At 36.0% G+C, this 22,035-nt stretch overlaps 4 protein-coding genes across 16 annotated transcripts in view; 2 read left to right on the top strand and 2 right to left on the bottom strand.

The window, feature by feature from the left end:
- Positions 1-5,787, bottom strand: part of LOC144971264 (tyrosine-protein kinase HTK16-like) — a 34,905-nt gene extending 29,118 nt beyond the window's left edge. Inside the window, exons 1-4 of one of the 7 annotated variants that reach the window (XM_078911870.1) lie at positions 5,052-5,484; positions 4,712-4,817; positions 2,562-2,779; positions 901-1,074 (exon numbers count right to left, since the gene is read on the bottom strand). In XM_078911870.1, the coding sequence (XP_078767996.1) occupies positions 901-1,074; positions 2,562-2,727 (340 nt within the window). In that variant the 5' untranslated portion in view covers positions 2,728-2,779; positions 4,712-4,817; positions 5,052-5,484. Of the gene's footprint in view, positions 1-900; positions 1,075-2,561; positions 2,780-4,711; positions 4,818-5,051; positions 5,506-5,691 lie in introns of those variants that run through there. The other 6 variants (XM_078911872.1, XM_078911869.1, XM_078911867.1 and 3 more) reach the window with 6 other exon arrangements.
- A 2,214-nt stretch (positions 5,788-8,001) lies between these two features.
- LOC144971848 (uncharacterized) lies at positions 8,002-8,571 on the top strand. The gene has a single exon (XM_078912925.1). The coding sequence runs from the start codon at positions 8,002-8,004 to the stop codon at positions 8,569-8,571; it is 570 nt and encodes a 189-aa protein (XP_078769051.1).
- A 646-nt stretch (positions 8,572-9,217) lies between these two features.
- Positions 9,218-21,961, top strand: LOC144971263 (uncharacterized). Of its 2 annotated transcripts, none has more exons than XM_078911864.1 (5): positions 9,218-9,496; positions 10,401-10,567; positions 13,126-13,253; positions 14,773-14,929; positions 19,407-21,961. In XM_078911864.1, the coding sequence occupies exons 2-5, from the start codon at positions 10,418-10,420 to the stop codon at positions 19,620-19,622; spliced, it is 651 nt and encodes a 216-aa protein (XP_078767990.1). In that variant the 5' UTR covers positions 9,218-9,496; positions 10,401-10,417; the 3' UTR covers positions 19,623-21,961. The 2 variants fall into 2 exon arrangements, with proteins under 2 accessions (XP_078767990.1, XP_078767991.1); XM_078911865.1 differs by having other exon boundaries at positions 9,408-9,516.
- Positions 20,871-22,035, bottom strand: part of LOC144971262 (uncharacterized) — a 38,524-nt gene continuing 37,359 nt past the window's right edge. For 3 of the 6 annotated variants that reach the window (XM_078911860.1, XM_078911859.1, XM_078911856.1), the window contains one exon: positions 20,871-21,906. In XM_078911860.1, coding sequence (XP_078767986.1) covers positions 21,656-21,906 — 251 coding nt within the window. In that variant the 3' untranslated portion in view covers positions 20,871-21,655. The remainder of the gene's footprint in view (positions 21,907-22,035) is intronic. The other 3 variants (XM_078911862.1, XM_078911858.1, XM_078911861.1) reach the window with 1 other exon arrangement.

Raw genomic sequence — 22,035 nt, 5'->3', positions numbered from 1 at the left:
AGTGTTATCCAATTTGATCACATATCAATTTATTTGTTAAAATTCAATTATTTTTTGTTCACTTTTCTCAAAAATTTTGATGTAAAAATTCAATTTTGGAAGTAAAATCCAAATTTGGTCAAATTTAGCTTCTAAAAAAAAATCTGGATATAATGATTAAATCCAATAAGTGATGCGTCTGCTAAAAGAAGTACTGCAACGATACAATTTAAGAAAATATCAAAGCAAAATGAAACTTTCTCTTTGAGGACAATTCCAAATGAAGAAAATAAACAACACATCAGCACAGTTCTGTAGACCAACAGACCAATATTACGACAGTAATATAAAAACACACTCACAGAATTAGCTATATATTGTTTGCTTAATCATATTCTAGTCTATGGAGTGAAAACAATTGTACAAAATATCTAAAAGTTATCGAATTCAGGCAAGTCCTTTTTTCCTCTCTTCAACCAATCCTATCAGACCGCTGATAGAGCTTGTTCGATTTATTATTACATAGATAAGTTATAATATGGCATGGCCATTACATCAACATAGTTTTCAACCAAGAATTGGCAAAACAGAAATGTTAACATCATTCTCTGTGCTGAAATAAACTTTCTAAATGGTAAAAAAAAGTAGAGACTCACTTTCACATAAATTGCTATAATGTAAAATGTTGCACTATGGGCACAATCATTGTGATACAGAGCGTTAATCTAACACCACTCCCCACTTCTCAACTATTGCGTGTATCTTCAGTATTGAAGCTGCAACATTAGGGAAATGGATTGGATGCCAATGACATAATCTAAATAAAGTCCATTCTACTACCTTTACAAGTTTTGATAAAGCCAAAACTGTGATTGAGCTTAGATCATCCAAGTTTAACTATATGATTACTGCTTAAATTACCATGAATCAAAGGTCCTCCATCAATGTAATAATACCCTTCTTTAGGGCGGTGGATGTAGAAATGGTAACACTTTTCGTCATGGATCAAAGAGAGGGAGTAATCCACATCAGATGATGTACTGTCCCTCACCATAAACACTCCATTTAGATCAGCCTCTGGGTTGCAAATGGTTGCTGATTTAAAACAAAATATGGAGTAAACACAGACACATAAAGTATTTTTAATTTTGCAGACAATAATAAAGAAAAGATATTCAAAATACACCTGAAAAATAAATAAACAAATAAACTAACAAAAAAAATCCAAAAAAAAGTAAATATATATATAATAATATATATATATATATATAATATATATAATATATATATAATATATATATTAAATATTATATATATCCTTAAGAAAATTATTTTGGGTGATCCTTAAATTCTGAGAATAATGAAATCTGTGTTCTATTTTAATAACAAAAATACCAAACTTTGTAAAAAGCATTGTGATTGTGTAATATGCATTTAATGTAAATCATCCAACTCACTTCTGTCATAAATGAACACCTCAGTAATGGACATTGTAAGAAAGCAAGTAAAAAGGGAACGTGTAATGCATGAAACAGAAAATTGATTTCCTTTTGGTCGGCCGTGGTGATAAACAAAGTGCTAAGAAGCACTTTGAGCAACAGTGAGAAATTCTACATAGGGGTGTATAATTAATTCTTTTTACTGAAATAAAGTATGGTCAGTGACAATAATTGTAAACTAGCTGTCTTTTTGGGTCAACCATTTTACACACATTGACCCACTTGACCTTGGTAAAAGTTTAATTGAGCATAAGGAGTGATATAATAATAAGACTATCAATATAAATTAACAGTGTATACAATATGAAAAGGGAGTCCTGATAGTTCATAGGTAGAGTGCTTGTCTTTAAAATAAAGTACTAAAATCAACGCCGGGGGCAGTCAATATTGCTTTTCTAGTCCCCTCTATCCACCCAGTACTGGTTGGTAGCTGGCTCTGCGAGATGGACAGTTCATTGCAGTAAAATATGTTTCTAATGCAACTGCAACAAATTTTGGTTCCACAGACCTTATGACTGAGAATAACTACTAAGTAACAAACAATAATAAGATTATCAGTACAAAAAAGACATGTAATTGGCTGTGTGGACTATACTATAGGATGAAACTGTGGCAAAAGCATAACTTTTTTTTTAAATGTCAATATTCATGAAACAAAGTAAGCACATAAAAAGGACATCATCATGATAAGGTGGACATTATTGAGATAAACGGGAGATTAACAATGTTTTATCTTAAAATATTAATATTTAAAAATGACCGTCCCCTTAACAATTAATCAACCACATCCATTCTTATCAAAGTCTCCACACTAAGCTTATTAATTTAACTTAAACCTAATATAGATAGGTTAAAACCAGCTAGTTCATCCTGACATAATACCAGACTGAGGTAGTGGGTGACATAATGAAAAGATCAAGGAAAAGTAAACAAACTTAAAGTCACTTTTTAAAAACTAAACCCTTAAGTTAAAGAGGCAAATATTTGTTTATAATCTGTACCTATTACTATTACTAATTACTGCATAATTTTCTTAGCCATATCACCTCATATTAAAGGTTATAATTACCCTGTACAACTAACCTTCTTTTAGTGTCTTTTCAGCATCTGATCGTGAAATTTTCCCATGATACCATGACACCTGCAGCTCCTCTGTATCACATCTTTTCTGATCATCAGCCAATGCCTTATCCAGTCCAGATTTGTCGAAGTTCCAATCTGAACTGTCATTGACATATATATCCACCATACTTGGTTCTTTATCTTTCAAATTTCACTCTCCAAAGAACCATGGCATACTGCTGACAAATTTGAAATGATGATATGAAGTGGAGAAAAAATTATCTTCTTTTCAAACTTTATTGAAATAAATCTTAATTACCCAAAAACTGTTCTGCAAAGAGAATAATTTCGTGTATTTATTTTTGTTTCCTGGTAGGAATATGATATTCATCTGGAATCGACCTGTCACCTGCATTTTTTGCGGCCGCAAATATCAGGGCGATCCGCAAATTTTGGCAAATTTCCCAAAATTGGCAAATCGTGGCAAATTTTGGGAAAATTGGCAAATCGCGTGGCAAATTTTGGGGAAAAAAAAAAGAAGCGAAAACAAAATAACGAAAAAAAAGTGCGAAACTGGAGAAATGTTGCAGCTTTGCCTGGACCCAAACCAGGGAAGCTACTCTCTACAGATAATGATCCTTTAAAATCTTTGTAACAACGCTATTGTGTAAAGTAATAAATGTAGCCTCCTTAAATGTAATAAATTGTCTTTTATATATATTTTTTTTCTGTATCGCGTGTTAATTTTTACTGAAACGCTTAGTTCTCCTCGGCAAATTTTTTGGCAAATTTTGGTCTTTTTGGCAAATTTCTTGGCAAATTTTGGGGATTTTTTGGGCAACTTTTAGTTCCCAATTTGGCAAAAAATGCAGATGACAGATCGACTTTCCTCTGTCTCTCTTACTACTGCTACTACTACTACTACTACTACTACTACTACTGCTACTACTACTGCTACTACTACTACGACTATACAACACACTCAGGAGGCTCACTCGCCCATAGCACCCTTATATTTCTTTAGCATAAGCCTGAGCATTTTTGAAAATTTGTCTTGTTTTGTTTTCTCTTGTATCTTTCAGAACTGTCCTAACACTTCAATTCATCATTTATCAAATGCTAAGTGTGATTCTTTATATTTTACATTTTCTTTTCCTTTTCTCGAAATCGTTTTTTATAAACTTGTGTAATGTTATTTTCTTATATTTTTATCACTTTCTTTCCCTCATCTTTATCTGCTTCTCAAATACCTGCACACTACCTCCTTAACTATTCACACTAACCTAGGTGACCACTCACAACATTTCACAAGTTGCTCTCAAAACTATAGCAACCACCACCACCTTTACATCATCATCCTCCTCGTCATCATTGCTACCACCGACACTACAATCACAACCATCATGACATCATCATCAATACTACCACTACCACCCACAGCTACCATATCATTATCAAAACTACAGTAACTACCACAACTATTACACCATCATCATTATCCTTATATAGTCATCATTACTACTACTACTAAATCAACAACACCACTACAATCACAACCACCATATCAACACCACCATCACTACATAACAATAGACGCATTGTGATCGTCAACGAAATGCAAAATAATAATAGTAATTTAAACAAAAAAAAAAAACAAAAACAAAAAAAAAAATTAATAAATTTAAAAAATAATAATAATAATGTAGTTTATTTATATTTTGGGCCAATCCTCTATACAATAAAGCTCTAGGCTCGAAGGCTACTGAAATCAATGATATATCCAGGTACTAGTTGCAGTACTACTGCGAATAACGAATACGGACGCTATCTACAATTCGCAGTACTACTGCGAAAAACGAAAACAACTTATCTACTATTCGCAGTAACTACTGCGAATAGAGGAAATCATTATTCGCAGTACTACTTTGAATCAAGGAAATCACTATTTGCAGTACTACTGGGACTAGGTAAAGGAGCGAGATCCCTACCACCATCTTGCTTTCTTTACACGGAGTTGCCACCTTGGTTGCTCCTAATAAATAATGGAATCGACCAACAAAGGGATAAGTATCAGACTCGGGTCCGAAAAACCTTTTCCTTAAAAAAATTGTAACATTTATGGTAAAATACCTTAAATGAAATAATGTGATTTCAACGCTTTTGCCTTCTACTTCTACTTCTATGCTAGTCTAACAATTCAAAGGTAAGTGATTGATTCATCTTGTTTTGGTTTTCCTTTTTTCTTTCTTTTGTTTTTTGGACAAACTGCATCATCATCTGTCATAATGGTATCGGGTTTATTAACGTAAAATTATTATTATTTCTTATTATTATTATCATCATCATTTTGGATTACTAAAATGACACATTTGAAAATGATAAATGAATGGCAACATCTTTTTAAAAAATGGGCTACATTTTTAGTTGCTAGAAATAGAAAGAATTCAGGGAACAGAAGAAAAAAAATTTGGCTAATTTTTAGCCTTGGGAACACTACTAAGATCTTTAAGCCTTGGTCTCAGTGACTCAACTGTGAATGCAAACAAAGCAAGATGGCGGCAGGGACCTCACTCCTTTACCAATGCTCGGACCCCGAGTCCAACTTCAGCAGTGGGTCACTGCTGTTCCAATTCCACATAATTTTGGTTTAAGGTACCAATATCATCTTCCGTGGTCAGTAGTCAGCAGTAGTCCACGCTGTATTTGAACGAACGGTGTACAAAACTAAAACTGAACTGACAACTAACAAAAACACTAGAGTAAAGAAAAAAGCAATGACGAACTCAAATTTTTTGGGGGGAAATAATTTAAGCACAAGTGTAATAAAGCACTGACGGCGCATTTACTCAGAATGTCCCCATATTTTAGAAAGGCGTTGGAGAGATTCCGAAAAGTTGAGAAGAATCATTTTCCTCCGAATGTTTTGATTTGTCTTCCTTGTTCTAATTATAGATTATCACGTGACAAAAAGAAGACGGGACTCAGTAAAAAAGAATAATATATTAAGTATAAAGTTTCACCAGATCCTGTAGTTCAAAAAATGCGTTAAACGATACAAAATACCATATTCTAAAAACAATTTTTAAAATCTATTGGGTACAGTAAACACAACCTGCTTTGCAGCCTTAAAGGCCATAATTTAAATTACAACCTTAAGAAGAGGTAACCCAAAAATGGTACCAAGTAAATGTGTCCTCGCTCCATGTTTTCTACCTTCGCCTGTGTGAACAACGTTTGCCCATCTCCTAACTGTAGCTGGTAGCTGTCACCGATGCTGCTGATGTAAACAAAATAACATAATCCCTGCTGCACTTGCTGACCTTGTTTATATTCACCAACCACTTTCATAAAATCTAATAAAATATTTTCTTATTTAGATTAGTTCTAGCCTATACCTACGGTTGATTATCATTTTCAATTGGATTTTTATTGCTGCTATGTGTATAACATCGGATTGTTCATACACCTATTATTGATTGCTGAAGTGCTCTTAATTTCCCGCTTTTTGCAGCATCTCAGACAATGTTGCCGTCATAGCCGATGTTCATGAATGTTGAATCCCGACTTTTTGTTCTTCAGGTGTGTTTCAATATTTATAATGAATCAGGGATACGTCCATGTAAAAATCAACGCTATCGAATTACTCACAAACATGGATGGCAAAAAAAAAAAAAAAACAATAACAAAGACATGAGTGACGTCAACTTCGTTCTATCTATATGATGATGGTCGGCAGGATATGAGAAAGGAATGGGAGCAGATGGTGTTTTCGGGACTTTTTAATATATTTTCTATATTTGTTTATAAATATAGCATTCTTAAAACACTCTTTTTTTTTTTATCATCTCATAATTTTCTCTCCTTCACTATCCTCTCCCTAACACGCCTTTATTTTATCATCAGATTTATTTGATTACAGTGAAATTATATTAGAATTACACAATAAGGAAGCATAATTTAATCTTTTATTTTCTTCTCTATTTTGCAATTTATTTAAAATTCACAAGTCTAACAATAAGTTGTATAACTACACGTTTTCACCAATCAAGACGTTCTGGTAGAAGGCAGCAGTCTCTTATGGTTCACACTACTATGTTATGACGATCGACCCAATCAGCAAAGTCCGGTCCGCATTCGTGCACCGTCGCGAACCCGCCGGGTAGCATCGTCACAACACACCTTTCGACTAGATGCTCTGCCGTCTCGGGTTCTTGCCCACAGCGTGGACATATTGGACAGGTAGTAAGACCCCACCGATGTAACGCACTTGCCGTTAGGCAGCTCCTCGACCGAAGCCGATTCGCAGCCACCCAATGTCTCCTCTTACTGGTATCAAAGCTTGGCAACTTCTCACCAAGCTCAGAGGAGTGTAGGTCCCCGCCCCCACGAGGGATTGAATTCGTCCAAACCTACTTCCATCTCGTATGTGCAGCTCTGTCCGTAGTCAGGGATTCTGCGTACAAGGGTTGCCGGGACTTATTTCGGCTCGAAACGGGGGCACCGTCCATTATGCGCATGAGAGGGTATCCCCATTCCCTCTCTCTTTGATCTTACTCAGCCAGTTTCCCGTAATCGTCTCCTTCCGGACATCGGGGGGCTGGATCGCTGCCATTATCGGGCCCCATTCTTTAGGGGTTGTTGCTAGCGTTCCTGACACTATGTGCATCGACTTGCGAAGTTTTACATCCACCTTCTCAACGTTTCTGCTTCTACCCCACACTGGAGCGCAATACTCCGCGGTGGAATAGCATAGTGCCAAGGCGGACGTTCTCAGGAGCGCTTGGCTAGCGCCCCAAGTCGATCCCGCCAGCTTCCTCAGAAGACTATTCCGCTTCTCTATCTTCCGGGCAACCCCTTCGAGATGCACCCGATAGGTAAGGCTGCGATCCAGCGTCACCCCAGGCAAGGGAATGTTACGACCTTCGAGCCAAGATTTTATCATCATCCTCTGTATGTTGTGGTTAAGTAACATTGTTGGTGTTATAAATTGTATGGTTGAAAGGATATTTACAACTTATAAAATATTCCTTAAAATTTAAATATCTTATGCTCGGAATGGATACGTGTATGATGGTATTATCTTAATCACATTTAGTCAATAATAATCTTTTCGAGGCTCACCAGTCTGTATAGAGGCAACACCATAACACAGAAACCGCATTAACAAAAATTCAAAATGATCCTCTCTGAGCGGTTGATGAAGGCAAAGTTTCTATTCTTGCTTTTCTGGATCTGAGTGCGGCATTTTGACACGATCGACTACTCAATACTTGTCAAATTCTTCTCTGAATCTTTCGGACTGTCTGGAAATGTACTTAAGTGGTTTGAGTCGTATCTAAATGATCGTTCACATTCAATCATTATTCATGGAGTACAGGGTTCAGTGTTGAGGCCTTTATTGTACACACTTTACACGCAACCATTAGGCGATATTATTAGCAGGCATGACATTAATTTCCATATGGACGCTGATGATATTCAGCTTTATAAATCATGTAAGCCGTCTGATGTGAGCCTATTGGTTCAAGCAATGGAGAACTGTGTGGATAATGTTAAGAACTGGATGGTTATAAATAAATTTAAAATGAACGAAGAAATTACAGAAATTCTATATTACGACCTGAAAAATATCTTCAATGATATGAATCATTCTTTCTGGTATCTAATTGAAAACGAAAAAGTTTATTTTACGGACAAAGCTAAGAACTTAGGAGTATTTTTTGACCTCATGTTCATCATGAAGCATCACACTGACGGCTCATGTAAAACTTTGTACTTTGAAAGTAGAAGAATTGGACAACTTGCTAGATTTTTAGATCAAAACTCTATTCAAACACTTGTTTCATCCTCTATATTTTCTAGGATTGTTTATTGCAATACTTTAACTTCATCAATGTATAACATTCCCAGCTTGCTGCTAAACAGGCTCCAGCGCATACAGAATCATGCTGCCAAAATAATTATGAAAAAGAGGAAGAATGATCATGTTACACCGCTGTTTTGGGCACTACACTGGTTGCCTGTCGAGTAGAGAGTTATATACAAAATTGCAGTTACGTGTTTTAAATATTTTAACCAAACGACGTGTCGTTATGATCATCCTCGATCCCAAAGATCTAGAAATCAACTCCTTCTTAGTGTACCTAAAAAAGGCTCGAAAACATTTTCTGATAGGACATTTTCTCATGCCACCCCAAAATGTATGGAGTTCACTGCCATTAGTATTTTTGGTAGTTGGTGAGTTTCACTTCTAGGCATGGTGGTTGTATTAACAATTGATGTTGTTTTCATCGTGATCATCATCATCATCATCATCATCATCATATTATTATTATTATTATTATTATTATTATTATTATTATTATTATTATATTATATTATTATTATTATTATTATTATTATTATTATCACTTATTATTGTTATTATTTAATTATTATTGATGTTATTATATGATGATGATGATGATTATTATTATTATTATTATTATTATTATTATTATTATTATTATTATTATTATTATATCATGAGAGAGAGAGAGAGAGAGAGAGAGAGAGAGAGAGAGAGAGAGAGAGAGAGAGAGAGAGAGAGAGAGAGAGAGAGCATTTCGGATTCTTTTCAGTTTATCAGCATTATTTTGATTTGGTTTGGCCATCTAATTAATTTTATTTTGGATTAGTTGATTTTTACTGTAATTTATGCGCTGATATGCTAAAACTGTGCTGTTTATGACTTTATTCGTTGGAATAAAATTATTCATGAAATGCTGTACATATATACATAAATATTCACTTTTGACATGGAATTTTAATTAAGCGACATATGTTTGATGGAAACATGTTGGAGCACACCTTATCATTTCGAGGAATACATTTTAAATGGCATTCAAATTCGCATAACTAGACTACGGCGGCTGTTGAAACATTACCTTGGCGGTTCCATGCCATCACTCATTTGGGTAAGACGCTTGTGTGCAAAGTAAGTTTGATTTTCTTATAGTCTAAAATCGTTGCGTCACATTGATATGATATTATTATATTTATCGAATACTTCGCCTTTATCTATGAAAAATATAACTGGAAGTAGATGAACAGGTGAGTGTTTCTGACCGTTTAATGTAAAAGGAACCACGAACACGTCTGGCCCTCATCCGTGAGCTACTTCCACATCGGTCTGATAGCCGAACGCAGTTATTATGGGCTTGTTTTGACATTGTTGTGATGAAGTATATTTTGCGTTGGTTTGAGAGTATGTCCATTACAACAACGACCCCATAACAATTTGGGTTATCAGAACTGCAAACATGAGCCCGTCGGTCTAAAGACTCGACACTTTTATTATAATACCTACTTGTTTTCTTCTGTTTCTATTTAAAAAGAAATAAAACGAGTAAGATAAAAAGTACTATCAACCGGATTGGTGATGTGGTACGCAAACAAATAGTGTTATATTCCATTCATTTTTACCTTTCTATAATTCTTAAATTTTCTTAGATATGAGAATTGGTCGTTATAATGCAGTTATTTTTAATGCAGTATATTTAGCACATAACGTTAAATCTGAAGAGATTATTGCAAAAGTTTAATTAAATTACGGTACTTCGGGCCGCCTTGCATTTTCTCAAACATGCACTACACTCCCCACCACCACCACCAACAACACCTCCTCCCCTTTCTTCCTCCTCCTCCTCCTCCTCCTCCTCCTCCTCCTCCTCCTCCTTCTTCTTCTTCTTCTTCTTCTTCTTCTTCTTCTTCTTCTTCTTCTTCTTCTTCTTCTTCTTCTTCTTCTTCTTCATTGTTGTGAGCTTGTTTTGGTGGATCTGTTTCCAATCTAAGATAAATAATACGTAACACCGATTTCAGATTATCAGAGAGTCACTATGTTTGACTTGGACAAGATAATTGTAGCTCTGTTGCTACTTTGCCCGATTGTCTCCCAAGGGACTGACAGAGTGGATAAACATCGTTCCAAACCTTGCTGCTTCCCCGATCAAATGGCATCAGATGCACGTGTAGAATCCAGCTTGTATGTAAGTATGAGTTGGTACCAACTTTGATATTGCGCTACGTTCTAGGATGATGACATGAGACTCCCGACTTGCAGGTTGCTTTTATCGAAGGATTTAATCTCGTTGTGGGTAGTGCAAACTTTGGTCCTCGGAAAAGGATCTTAATTCATACTTTGTCAACACATTCAGGTGTAAAATAGGTACCCAGCCGATAATAGTGTTGTCTCTGTTGGAAAGAAATAATCACGCCTTTTATAGGAATTTTTGGCAATTTGATGGATAATACCCAATATAAAAGCTGATTTTCAGACAACGACTTGGATTTAGGGCAATTGACTTTTGATTTTTTAAAAGTATCAAGTGATCAAATCTTGATGATACACATTTTCTTTCACGATCTCGCGGATTTCAAGGCTCCGTTGAATAATACAGAGCCAACTAATTTGAAACGTAAATGGATTTAGATACATATGGATATGTATATGTATATGTATGAGAACCTCTTTTTTGTTAAAATGTGAGATAATATATATATATATATATATATATATATATATATATATATATATATATATATCCTTTCTTTAAAAAATATAGCATTGTGGAGAACATTGTGCTTATTTGAGTCAATAACAAAATGATACGGCGCACAACTCTACTGAAAGATTTGAAAATTAGAAATGTATTTTTTACAGATAGATAAACAGATAACTTGATTTCCATTTATAATTTAAAGTCAGTTTGAAAGTTCGTTGAGTCAAACATATATTATAAAATATGTACCGACGACACTAACTCTCTCAAAATCAACTAATTTTGACACAGTTAAAAGTTGTCAGTTTACGTCATCTATTTATGACATCAAGTATTATTATTACTTCCGTTGTGTTGTTGATTTAGCGGTGATCAGTGTTGTCATGTAGTAGTATGTTCTAATTGCGTGTATGTTTGTGTGTGTGCGTGTGTGTGTGTGTTTGTGTGTGTTTGTGTGTGGTGTATAAATGTGTGTGTGTGTGTTGGCATTTTTCAGCAAATCGTGGCATTCATAGTGATATTATTCACTTGATCACATGAAGGTATTCGGATTTACACAAATTTTAAACAAGTTTCACCGATTAACAACGTCTACTAATATTACTGCTGATATAACGGTCGTTTTTACGCCATCGATGTGATAATTATTGCCCTGGGAAATATTTAGTTAAACGTTGTCGGCAAACTGTCCATTGTATCTGTCTAGCTTCTAGCCCGAACAAACTTGATATTATTCGCGTCTGCTTCAGATTTTCATTTGACCTCACATAAGTTAGGTAAAGGGGAGATATTCCGAAAGCTCCTACATCCCCAGTATTCTTTCAATTTGTATTTTCACCGTTGATCTTTTGTCAGGCGTTTATTTATTCAATTTATTCAATTCAATATAGAAGCATTTTTAAAACTCTAGAACAAACCTTGATAGATTTGTGAAAGTTTAAAATTTCCCAATTTGACTATTGTTTTGATTCTCGGCCGCCATTTTAATTTGTGAAGTATTGAAAGGTAATGCAAAGCAGGCCGAGGGTTTTTTTCTATTAGGGTTAGTCATAATGCTAGGGTGTTTATTTTCCTATTAGGGTTAGTTAAAGGTACTCTAGGTTTTATTTTTTCTTGGGGTTAGTTGACGGAATATTTTTTAAGTTGTTTCCCTTTGTAGGAGCTTTCGGAAGGCCTCCCAAGTCAAGCGTGATAAAAACTTGTGACTTATTGATATTGATATCTACTGACTGATAAACTAAAATCATGCCGAATAAAGCATGGCAGCGACAAGCACATCGATTAAAGTGTGCATCTAATCGTAATCAAGATAATCAAGAAAATGATTCAGGCAAAATCGAATGAAAATAGTTCTTTCCCCGCGAAATTGCGGGCTTTTTACTAGTCTATATATATATATATATATATATATATATATATATATATATATATATATATATATATATGTGTGTGTGTGTGTGTGTGTGTGTGTGTGTGTGTACAATTTGTGTTTGTGAGAGCTGCAAATAAGTACTCGTCGGCCGATTGACATTGTGGTAATCTATAGATTAAATTTGTGGTGTCATGGTCAAGTTATCGAAAACAATTAATGTAAAACCCATTTTTAAACGACTCGTATACAGTCAATACATACCAATGCAATTTTTGCGTTTTAAAAAAATAATCAGTATTATTTTGAGACAACGAAACAGGAGAATGGTGTCCACTTATTTACACCCAAACAGTAAACTATCCATTCAAAACTGAATCACACTTTTCATTTTAATGGCCCAAACAAGTAAAATGAATAACGAACCTACTATATCAAAACGCTAGTTGATAATTCATGTGAAAGGCATATTATTACATTCCTGTACGACATATTATTGGCAAATGAGTACACGTTACATTATACCATTCGGACGATTGCATAATTAATTTTAATTTGTTTGTGCATGAATTTATTCGTAGATGGCTTTCTGTTTTCATAATTGATGAGCTACATTTTATGATCTATTTTTGGATCAAGACATTTGCATATCTCGTCTGCTTCATTATTTCTACAGGGGTCTCATCCTTATAAGAGCTACGGGGATTTTCCTAATAAAAGGGCTCTCCATGACCTGGGATTCGAAAAGCGTTTTTATGATTCAGAAAAACTACTCATGTATCAAGTTACCAAAGATGGATGCAGGTAATTAAAATTAAGCCACTAAACCATTCCCAGAACAAATAAACGTCATTGTTTGAAACTATTTTAAAATCTGCCTCATATGAAAATATTATGTTAAACGGTTAAATTGCCAAGGTTACCCCATTAAAAAAGTATACATTACTGCTTTACACGGAATGAACTAAAACACCTTTTTCGACAAGTTGATGAGTTTCAAAACGTCTAACCACTGCTGAGTGACAGAGTGAGGGATCAGAAAAACAAAACACTTCCACAGTTCGAGATCAAAACTAATCCTTTTGTTTCTGCTTGCGAGACAAGGACTGTACCAATCTAGCTGTTGCTTAGATTAGATTTCAGGTGATAAATGAAACGGAGAACAAAAACTGTGTGAAAGAAAGGAAGTGTCAAAAAGTTATTAAGAGGACAGGGAAAATATATAAAAATCATGGTTTCGTGATCAAATATAGGGTCAAAGAGTAATGCTAAACAAGGGTGAAGTGAAGGGTAAAGAAACGGGGCATGTGAGGAACAAGTCGATGAGTTTATCAAACTTGATAAAAGGCTTTAATTATTTTCTGCCCCACACACTATTTTATTTGTTCTACACTTGTTTTGTGCTTCACTTATTTTACCGACTATCCGAGTATCTTTGATTTATGACCTTTCTTTTGTCGAGCGCTGTGGCAAAGTCATGACAGTCAGGCCTTCATTCTCGTGGTTGACTAGAGGGGCAGGACTGCCAGTTGTTTAAATGCTGTACTGGCACGAAACTTCCCAGAACGGGACTGGACATGCTACGATTTAGATATATACAGAGGATATGTCTTACCATTCGGAGAGGAATATGTGCTCTTAGAGATCACCACTTGCATGAGCTGATATATTATAAGAGTTACGTACAATCTGTTCTCATCACATGATAATTACTCACTGAAAGGATATTATTCTTTATTGAGGCCTTCACAGAAGTCACCTCGACAGTTGACACACCAATACCAACGATCCAAAAGAGAATGAAACACCCCTTGCAGCTCTCTACCGGTTACCACGCGAAGCACCCTCTAATGTTCTCTCCGAACGTCAACACAGCTTTCAAAAGGATGTCCTTTCAGTGCCATTTTAGTTTTTGAGGATAAGGAAAGTCGCACGGTGCTTGGGCAGGATAAAGATAGAATCTTTATCGTCAAGTAAAATAATGGATCTCACGAATGGAGAAAAGTGTTTCTGTGTCACTGCTAGGACACGATGGTCTCTTTGTTTGCCCTTATTTGTGACATGGATATCCCCCATTTGGAATGGAATATCTTTTTAAGGGGATGGGAAATACAAATGCAGGCATCTCCCAATCTTAATATAAGAATTTATTTTTCGCTTTACAGGCATGACACTGGGTTTGTAACTCATTGGTTGAACGTTTGGCCTCTTTATTTTGAGCATTATAAGTGGATATTACTCTTTGTTAACGTTCATAAAACATTGAATTTTATTGATTTTACCTGTCTATTTTCATATGTATTGCTTTCATTTCCCTCTTTAGAGCATTTTCCATACCAGCAGAAATGGCCGATGTGGAGTGTGTCCCTGATGATGCAGAGTTATCTTTGAGGTATCAAGTCCGTGGGAAAGACGGGAAGGGATGGCGTTATCTCAATGGCTGGCAATTCAACAGAGCTTTTGTCGGAGGAGACTTTAAAGTAAGATTTGTTTCGTTTTAAGTTTAATGACGTTTGCAACATGTTTATATAATATCAACGCCTTGGAAAATGAAGATAGTAGGCTAACACAAAACACAGTAGCTATCTATTTGGATTTTTAAAAAAGTCTGACCAGATAAAAACAAAGGTTTATCAATGTACGGCAGCAAAAGCGTCTCAGAACAAAAGACAAAGAGGAGTGATTCAAGGAGACCACCCCAACCTCCCAGGAAAACTACACATGAGCCCAGTATGAGACCATACAAAGTGTCAGGTAAGGGTGCTCATAAGAAAGGAGTGCATCAACAATAAGTAAGTATTTTTTTAAAACTCCGCTCAGACAGAGGATTTACAAATTAAAAAAGTCCCCTATACAAATTAACTCCTATATATATGATTCCAGTAGTGGCATGAGCAAAAGAAAGTAGTTTCACTCCAGGACAAAGATAGAATCTTCATCGTCAAGTAAAAACACAAATGATGTGGATGTTCTAGACTCTAACAGTAGTTATACCTCACTCCCCAAAGTAGGGTTGATATAAGATAAGATATAATATGATAAAGTCCAAAATTCCAAAGTTCAACGTTTCTGCTTAGGCATTTTTTTAATGCCAAACGTAAATCAAATCATGGAAATTCCAGTTAGCGGGACCGCATTTCCATCACAATGTATCACATTATCTAGCTGTATCAGTTAATTACTTAATATAGCAATAACGGCACATTGGAAAGTTTTGACTTGATAAACCCCTGCCGCCAAGTCATTAAAAAGACTCACTCACTCACTCACTCACTGCGGGATGCAGACTTCACAATCTTACGCCATTCGTCACGGTCTCTGGCCTTTTCCAGAAGGCTATTAAGATCCAGGCCTGTTCACTCTTTGATGTTGTCTTGCCATATATTTTTTCTGTTTTCCTCATCTGTTCTTCTACAGTGCCCTGCATGATAGTAATGCAGTGTGTCCGAACCATGACAATTTCCTTCGTTTGGCTATCGACAGTAGTGGTTCCTGTCCTCCTGCTCGATCCCCTACCTCTTCTAGAATACCATTTTTGTCCTTTGGTCCGAATTAGGAACTCTCAGGAGTTTCCAATAGCTCTTATTTTGAAAAGCACAGATTCGCTTATCTAGATCTGCTTTGAGAGTCCGTGCTTCACAGCCATAGGGCAGGATGGATAGTACCAGCGATCTGTATAATTTTAACTTTACTCCAAAATGAATGTTGCTTTTCCATGTCATGTCATGGCTGCTGTTGCCATTCCAATTATAGCTTTCACCTCTGCTGTGCTAGTCCCATCTTTGGTGAGCAACACTCCCAAGTAATTGAATGGTGAACAGTACAAGATTATGCCCACTTCCAATGTCAGCTCCAGGGTATTTTCTTGTTTTGGCTTTATAAATAAATGCTGGATTTGAAGCGTTGAGGTGTGGGGATGAAGTCAATTTGATTATGACTTGTAACATTAGGAGAGTCCCAGTTCGTGTTTCGTGATGGTTTATATGGGCGTAATGTGTTTAAAAGGGTCATTCTGTGGGCGTTGGCAAATTCTAGAAGTCTTAAACAGTAGAATAGGTCGTAGTACCTATCCCAAAGCGTCCAACAGTTCCTTCCAGTTGGTTTATGCATCGGTTCCTACTTTTGATTGCCAGTCTCCCTGTATTATTAATGCGTCTTTTCTCGGCGCCTGTGCCAATGTTGTTTCCACTCGTTCATATAATATCTCTATCTCTTCATCGCTATAGTCAGAAGTTGGGGCGTATGCCTGTATGATCGTTAGGTTTTGAGGGCGTGCTGCAATTCGATATTAATTTGCTTGATACTGGTGTTCATTCAGCATTAGTGTGTACTTTCTTTACTGTGAAAGCTACACCATGTTGGTGGAGTGTGTCGTCTCCACAGAACCACATCTTATGTCCGTCTGTAGTTGTTGTCTCGCCAAACCCCGTCTAGCGCACTTCACACAAACCTATAATGTTCAATCTATATTTCTCAAGTTCGTGTGTTAATTCTGTTGATTTCCCTGTTGCGTATAGGGTTCTAACGTTCCAGGCATCTATGGTAACTCGCGTACTTGGTAGTTAGATAGAGTATGTGGCTTCAGTAACTGACTTATCACTACCACCCTGGAGTTTGGCAATGGTGAACCCGGTCGTTGTTGATCCGGGCCTCGACCGGTATGTTGCTTTGGTTGTGTCTGTTTTTCATGTCCTTTCAGTGGGCTTGAATGGCTCGGTGGTGCCCATCGCCTCTCCGAGTTGGATCCGAACAGTTGGCTGGATTACTCCACCATTTTCGAAATCTTTTGGGCTATCCCTTGTCTCCATCACTCTCGTCGTGGTCCCGATAGGTAATTGCTAGTTGGTTGCTTCAATGTGTTCGTGTTACGAGATGGTGTCGTCCGGCCATGGTCCAGGGTGTCTCCTTTAGTCAGGCCATACGGCACGCAAGTCGCCACACCACGGCAAAGTAGAGACACAGGTAGGTTAAAAACTGGATCCCTTAAATAATTGTGCAAGGTGGCACCGGATCTTTGGGCCTAGAATATAAAGGGATATTGCAAATGGGTCTATCGGACTACAGGATCTTGAAAGAAAATGCCGATAGATCTGTGAGTCACAAGGGAAGAGACAGGCAGCTGGGCTGCACCTGTCTGTCAAATGGAATTGAGTGTCGCCACCAGACGTCCGGCAAGAGATGATAACTTAAAACTGGCAGAGAAAAATAAAGACGCATACTAGTTTGGGCCCCAACAACGAACCGAATGAAGTCACAATGACTTAGTTTCCCTGATATCATAAGGGATGCAATTACAATGTGGAGGTAAATTTGGAAGAATACGGTTACCCGAGGTAGAAAACTTCCTCGCCTCTATTTCGCATAATATAGCGGTAGGTTTCATTTCATAAGGAAGTTAAGATTGGGGGTTGTGACCTTAGACATATATGGTCTGGTGCGACAGACTAATGCAGGTCGACTTTGAGGCTTTTTTTTTTGTCCATCGTATGGGAAAGGGAATGATACGTCGTTAGAGATACCACGATCAAAACGAGAACAGTAAAGGATGGCTTCTCTCAACAATCGGTTTTGGTACCAAGGTTGTTTCATCTTCAAATTCTAGCAACACGCCCCTTCCCCAAACAAAAAAACAACAATAAAAAAAAAGACAAACAAACAATAAAACCTTCCTCTCAAAGGCGGGATGCGTGGACGCGTAAGTCGAGATCATCATAGCATGTGGAACTAAAGTGAAATCATATTGTGACAGGTGATAACTAAATAGGAATACTTATTAAACGAAACGTCGTAACTGCTTTCTAACTAAGCACCTGGAAAGTTTATAGTCTTTGCTTTAGGAATAGGACGAACAGAAAAAAAAAATCAAACAAAAAAAAAAAAAACAGTTCCGTATGTGCGAGGAGAAACTACTTTAGTTTCGGGAAAAATAAATTAAGATAAGCGGATGAAGATCGTAGAAAATCTCGACTTGACACACTCAATTTTGCTGTCTTACAATGCGTTTGAAATAATGTCCATCAGTCTGCTTGATTTTGTTGAAATAAAGATAAAAACCATAACTATGAATCTCATAAACTAAATTCCTTGACCACAAATCTGATTTTTATCATAACAAGTATCTCATTTTCAATTGTATTTGATATGCTTCAGCCTGTAGCCAGCTTTATACGATATAAACCCATATGTGTAGTCTTCATATTTTTGGTAGAAAACTTAATGCAATGATGGGCTTGTTTTAACATTGCTGTAATGGATAGTATCTCGCGTTGGCTTTTGAGTGAAATTTCCATTACAACAATGAGTCCATAGCAATTTGGGCTACCAGGCCTGCAAACTAGTACACGTCTGTCCATATCAAGCTTTACAATGGTTATTCCTGAGAGATTGTATTTTAAATGAGGTGATAATTATCACCTCCACAAATATTGGTGATGTTTCGTGTTTGTTCATTTCCCCCCCCTCTCTCTCTCTCTCTCTCCCTCTCTCTCTCTCTCTCTCTCTCTCTCTCTCTCTCTCTCTCTCCTTCTCTCTCTCTCTTTCTCTCTCTTGATCTCCTCCTTTTCCCCTCCCACTTACTTCTCTCCTCTTTCTCAAGATTAACCATTCCTCTTCTTCTTACTCTTGCTGTTGTTCTGGTTCTTGATTTTCTTCTTCTTCTTCTTCTTCTTCTTCTTCTTCTTCTTCTTCTTCTTCTTCTTCTTCTTCAACATTATCATCATCATCATCATCATCATCGTCGTCATCATCATCATCATCATCATCATCATCATCATCATCATCATCATCACTGCCTCCTTTTCTTCCTCCCCCTCTTTCTTTTTTTATCTTCAAAATCCTCTTTTCATCCCACTCCCCCTCCTCCTGCTACTGCTCTTTCCTTATTCTCATCTTCTTCTCTTAATTCTCTTTCATATACCGTTTCAAACTAAACAGCAATATTTTTATACGCTTTCACAGGAAGTGCCGGGTCTTGTGTCTGTTATGACCGTTGTTGTGGACGAGGTCACCTGCTTACCTGAAATGTACATCTTAGATCAACCAGACGGCAGCAGAGACACAATTTACATCAATGCCACAACTGCAAATTTTGAAGGCTCTGATCTATTCGACTTTGACAAAACAAAGTGTGTTGTTGATGGAGAGGCGACACCTGATGCAAACTCAGAGTTATAAATAATTGATTATTATGGCATGTTAACAATTGATCTATCCAGTTCTCAATGGACATGTTTATAATAGAATTTGACAGCATGGGCGAGGGAAGGATTGGCAGAATAACAAAAATGCTCTATTTATAAAAGTGGATCCGGAAATCAACAAAACGTGCTTTATGTTTATAAGAAATAAGGACACTTTTTGAGTAGAGACTATTTTACTGACTTTTTTTACGCAAGAGTGTTCTTTCATATTTTCAATTGAAAAGATTTATTTTCTTTGTTTTATTAATGAAAAGAAAATTTATTGATATTTTGACTAGATATGCCTTTTTAACAAACGAAACAAAACACTTGAGCCTTTGTTTAGCGCAATATCCACCAAATGTGCTCCAAGCTCTCTACAAAGGGTTCTTGACCAACAGCAACATGTAACATATAAAACAGAACGAGACATTACACCTGTTAGGAGATATTACATTCAAGAGTACTATTGTACAGACGTGTTAATAATATCATATGTTAAAGGCAATATACACATATTAGCAGGTCTGGTAACCGAACCCAATTATCGGCTTGATTTAACATTGTTGTAATGGAGTATATTTCGCATTGGTTTGAGAGTATTTCCATAACAATTATGAGCTCATAACAATCCAGAGAGAACATACAGTTTTTATCTCAAACTTTATGCTATTCTAGGCTAGACTAGTTTGATTAATCTCGGACGTTTTGCTATTCAAGGTCTAGACTCTTTTGATTTATCTCAAACTTTATACTATATTCAAGGTCTTGAGTCTTCGCTTTTTGAGGAATGTATTGTCGTGTACAAGTAAATGTTAGTATTACACCCATTTACGTAAATTTGAGATCTCCTCTCACGAATGTTTTGTTAGAATAAGTAAAACATTGTGATACATCTATATTGAGCCCTCTACGAAAAGGATATATTCGGGTTTATTTTACAAGTACATCACCATTTTCATCATCATCATCATCATCATCATCATCATCATCATCATCGTCGTCGTCGTCGTCGTCATCATCATCATCATCATCAGTATCATCACCATCATCATTCTCATCATCATTGTATCACGATAATTAAATATGGGTTTTGTGGAATTGTATTTTTCACCATTGAACCCCTTAAGTCTTGCTTTCAATATATTTTCAAATAACGTTATTTCATTATTATAATTTTGACTCAACATTTCAGTTTTTCCATTCAAAAGCAACCAATTTAGTACATACAAACTTATTTAACTGTCATGGGAAAATTGCATGATAAGATTTATTTGCAAGAAAAACGAAAATTTGCGTTAAGAAATCAAAAGAAAAAAGTAAAGAAACATGGTAAGACAATAGATATATTATCTCGAACAAATGATGCCATTGGCTATTTCCTCCTAAAAATTGATTTTAAAAAAATCACAATCATCAAGGGATAAAAAAGTACATTGGCATACTTGTGTGTCTATTTGTTGTTTTTTTTTTTGTGCCTCAAATATAATTTGGCCTCAAAACATGCCTTTTTATTTATGTTGTATTTGACTTTCAAGCTGTTTTTATCTTGATAAAATACTTCAGTTTGAGATGAATCAACCATGCTCTATAACAAGAAGTTTGTATTGTTGAACTCTTGCCTCACAAACAAAGGGATTGGCACGTCTCTTCTGCACGAGATATTATTTTCTTCTTATTCTTCCGTTATTGTTTTTAGACAATCATTTTGTTGATTAGTTCTCATTAACTTATATAAGTCACACTATAAACGTTCAATATATACACATATTTGTGTGTTATGTTATATCCGCCTGGCTGATCACTTGACCAAGAGTAAACACCTCGTGAACTCCGAGTTTCCATTTCGGGCCAATATAATTCCCAAAATCAGTCTAAAATTGTATAACATTCAAGAAGGAGGTCAGTAGCCAAAACATAGGTCTAACAATAATCATAATTTCTGATAACGATAAAAATAGTATTACATAATTCAAAACAGTCGTCATTGGCCAAAAAATCCATTAGTTATAAAAAAATCGTATAGCATCACGCAGAGCAGACGTCCGCAGTCAAAAACACAGGTCTACAGTAACCATCAGAATCGACGTTTATTTCTTCATAAGAGTGTTCACGAATAAATGTTGCTTGGTCATAGTCATGTGCTTCCGATTGATATCCTGGACCGCTCCTGGGTGGAAGATTTAAAACTTCATCATCGTTGTTCCTTACTCGTGATGTTTGCCTTTGGTTTTCCACATAATTTTGTGATGACTGTACACATGAATCACCGTCATTATCTGCATAGAGAATAAATTAAAGAAAGAGAAAAATAAACGATTTACTATAACGATGTAATATTTCTTAAATGAAATTGTTCAAACTGCATCTTGTAATTGAAAATTGCGATTTCGTATGAAGCTTGTTTC

Source organism: Berghia stephanieae, chromosome 4 (assembly GCF_034508935.2).
Source record: "Berghia stephanieae isolate SIO BIC M18660-M18661 chromosome 4, UCSD_Bste_1.3, whole genome shotgun sequence".
NCBI classification, from domain to species: domain Eukaryota; kingdom Metazoa; phylum Mollusca; class Gastropoda; order Nudibranchia; family Aeolidiidae; genus Berghia; species Berghia stephanieae.
This window is presented reverse-complemented; position numbering and strand designations above follow the sequence as displayed.

Bases quoted from the DNA above. Each gene is read 5' to 3' on its own strand.
- LOC144971848 (XM_078912925.1), top strand. From the start codon at position 8,002: ATGGACGCTGATGATATTCAGCTTTATAAATCATGTAAGCCGTCTGAT.
- LOC144971263 (XM_078911864.1), top strand. From the start codon at position 10,418: ATGTTTGACTTGGACAAGATAATTGTAGCTCTGTTGCTACTTTGCCCG. The intron at 13,254-14,772 runs GTAATTAAAATT...TTCCCTCTTTAG, and splicing joins GTTACCAAAGATGGATGCAG to AGCATTTTCCATACCAGCAG. The intron at 14,930-19,406 runs GTAAGATTTGTT...ACGCTTTCACAG, and splicing joins TTGTCGGAGGAGACTTTAAA to GAAGTGCCGGGTCTTGTGTC.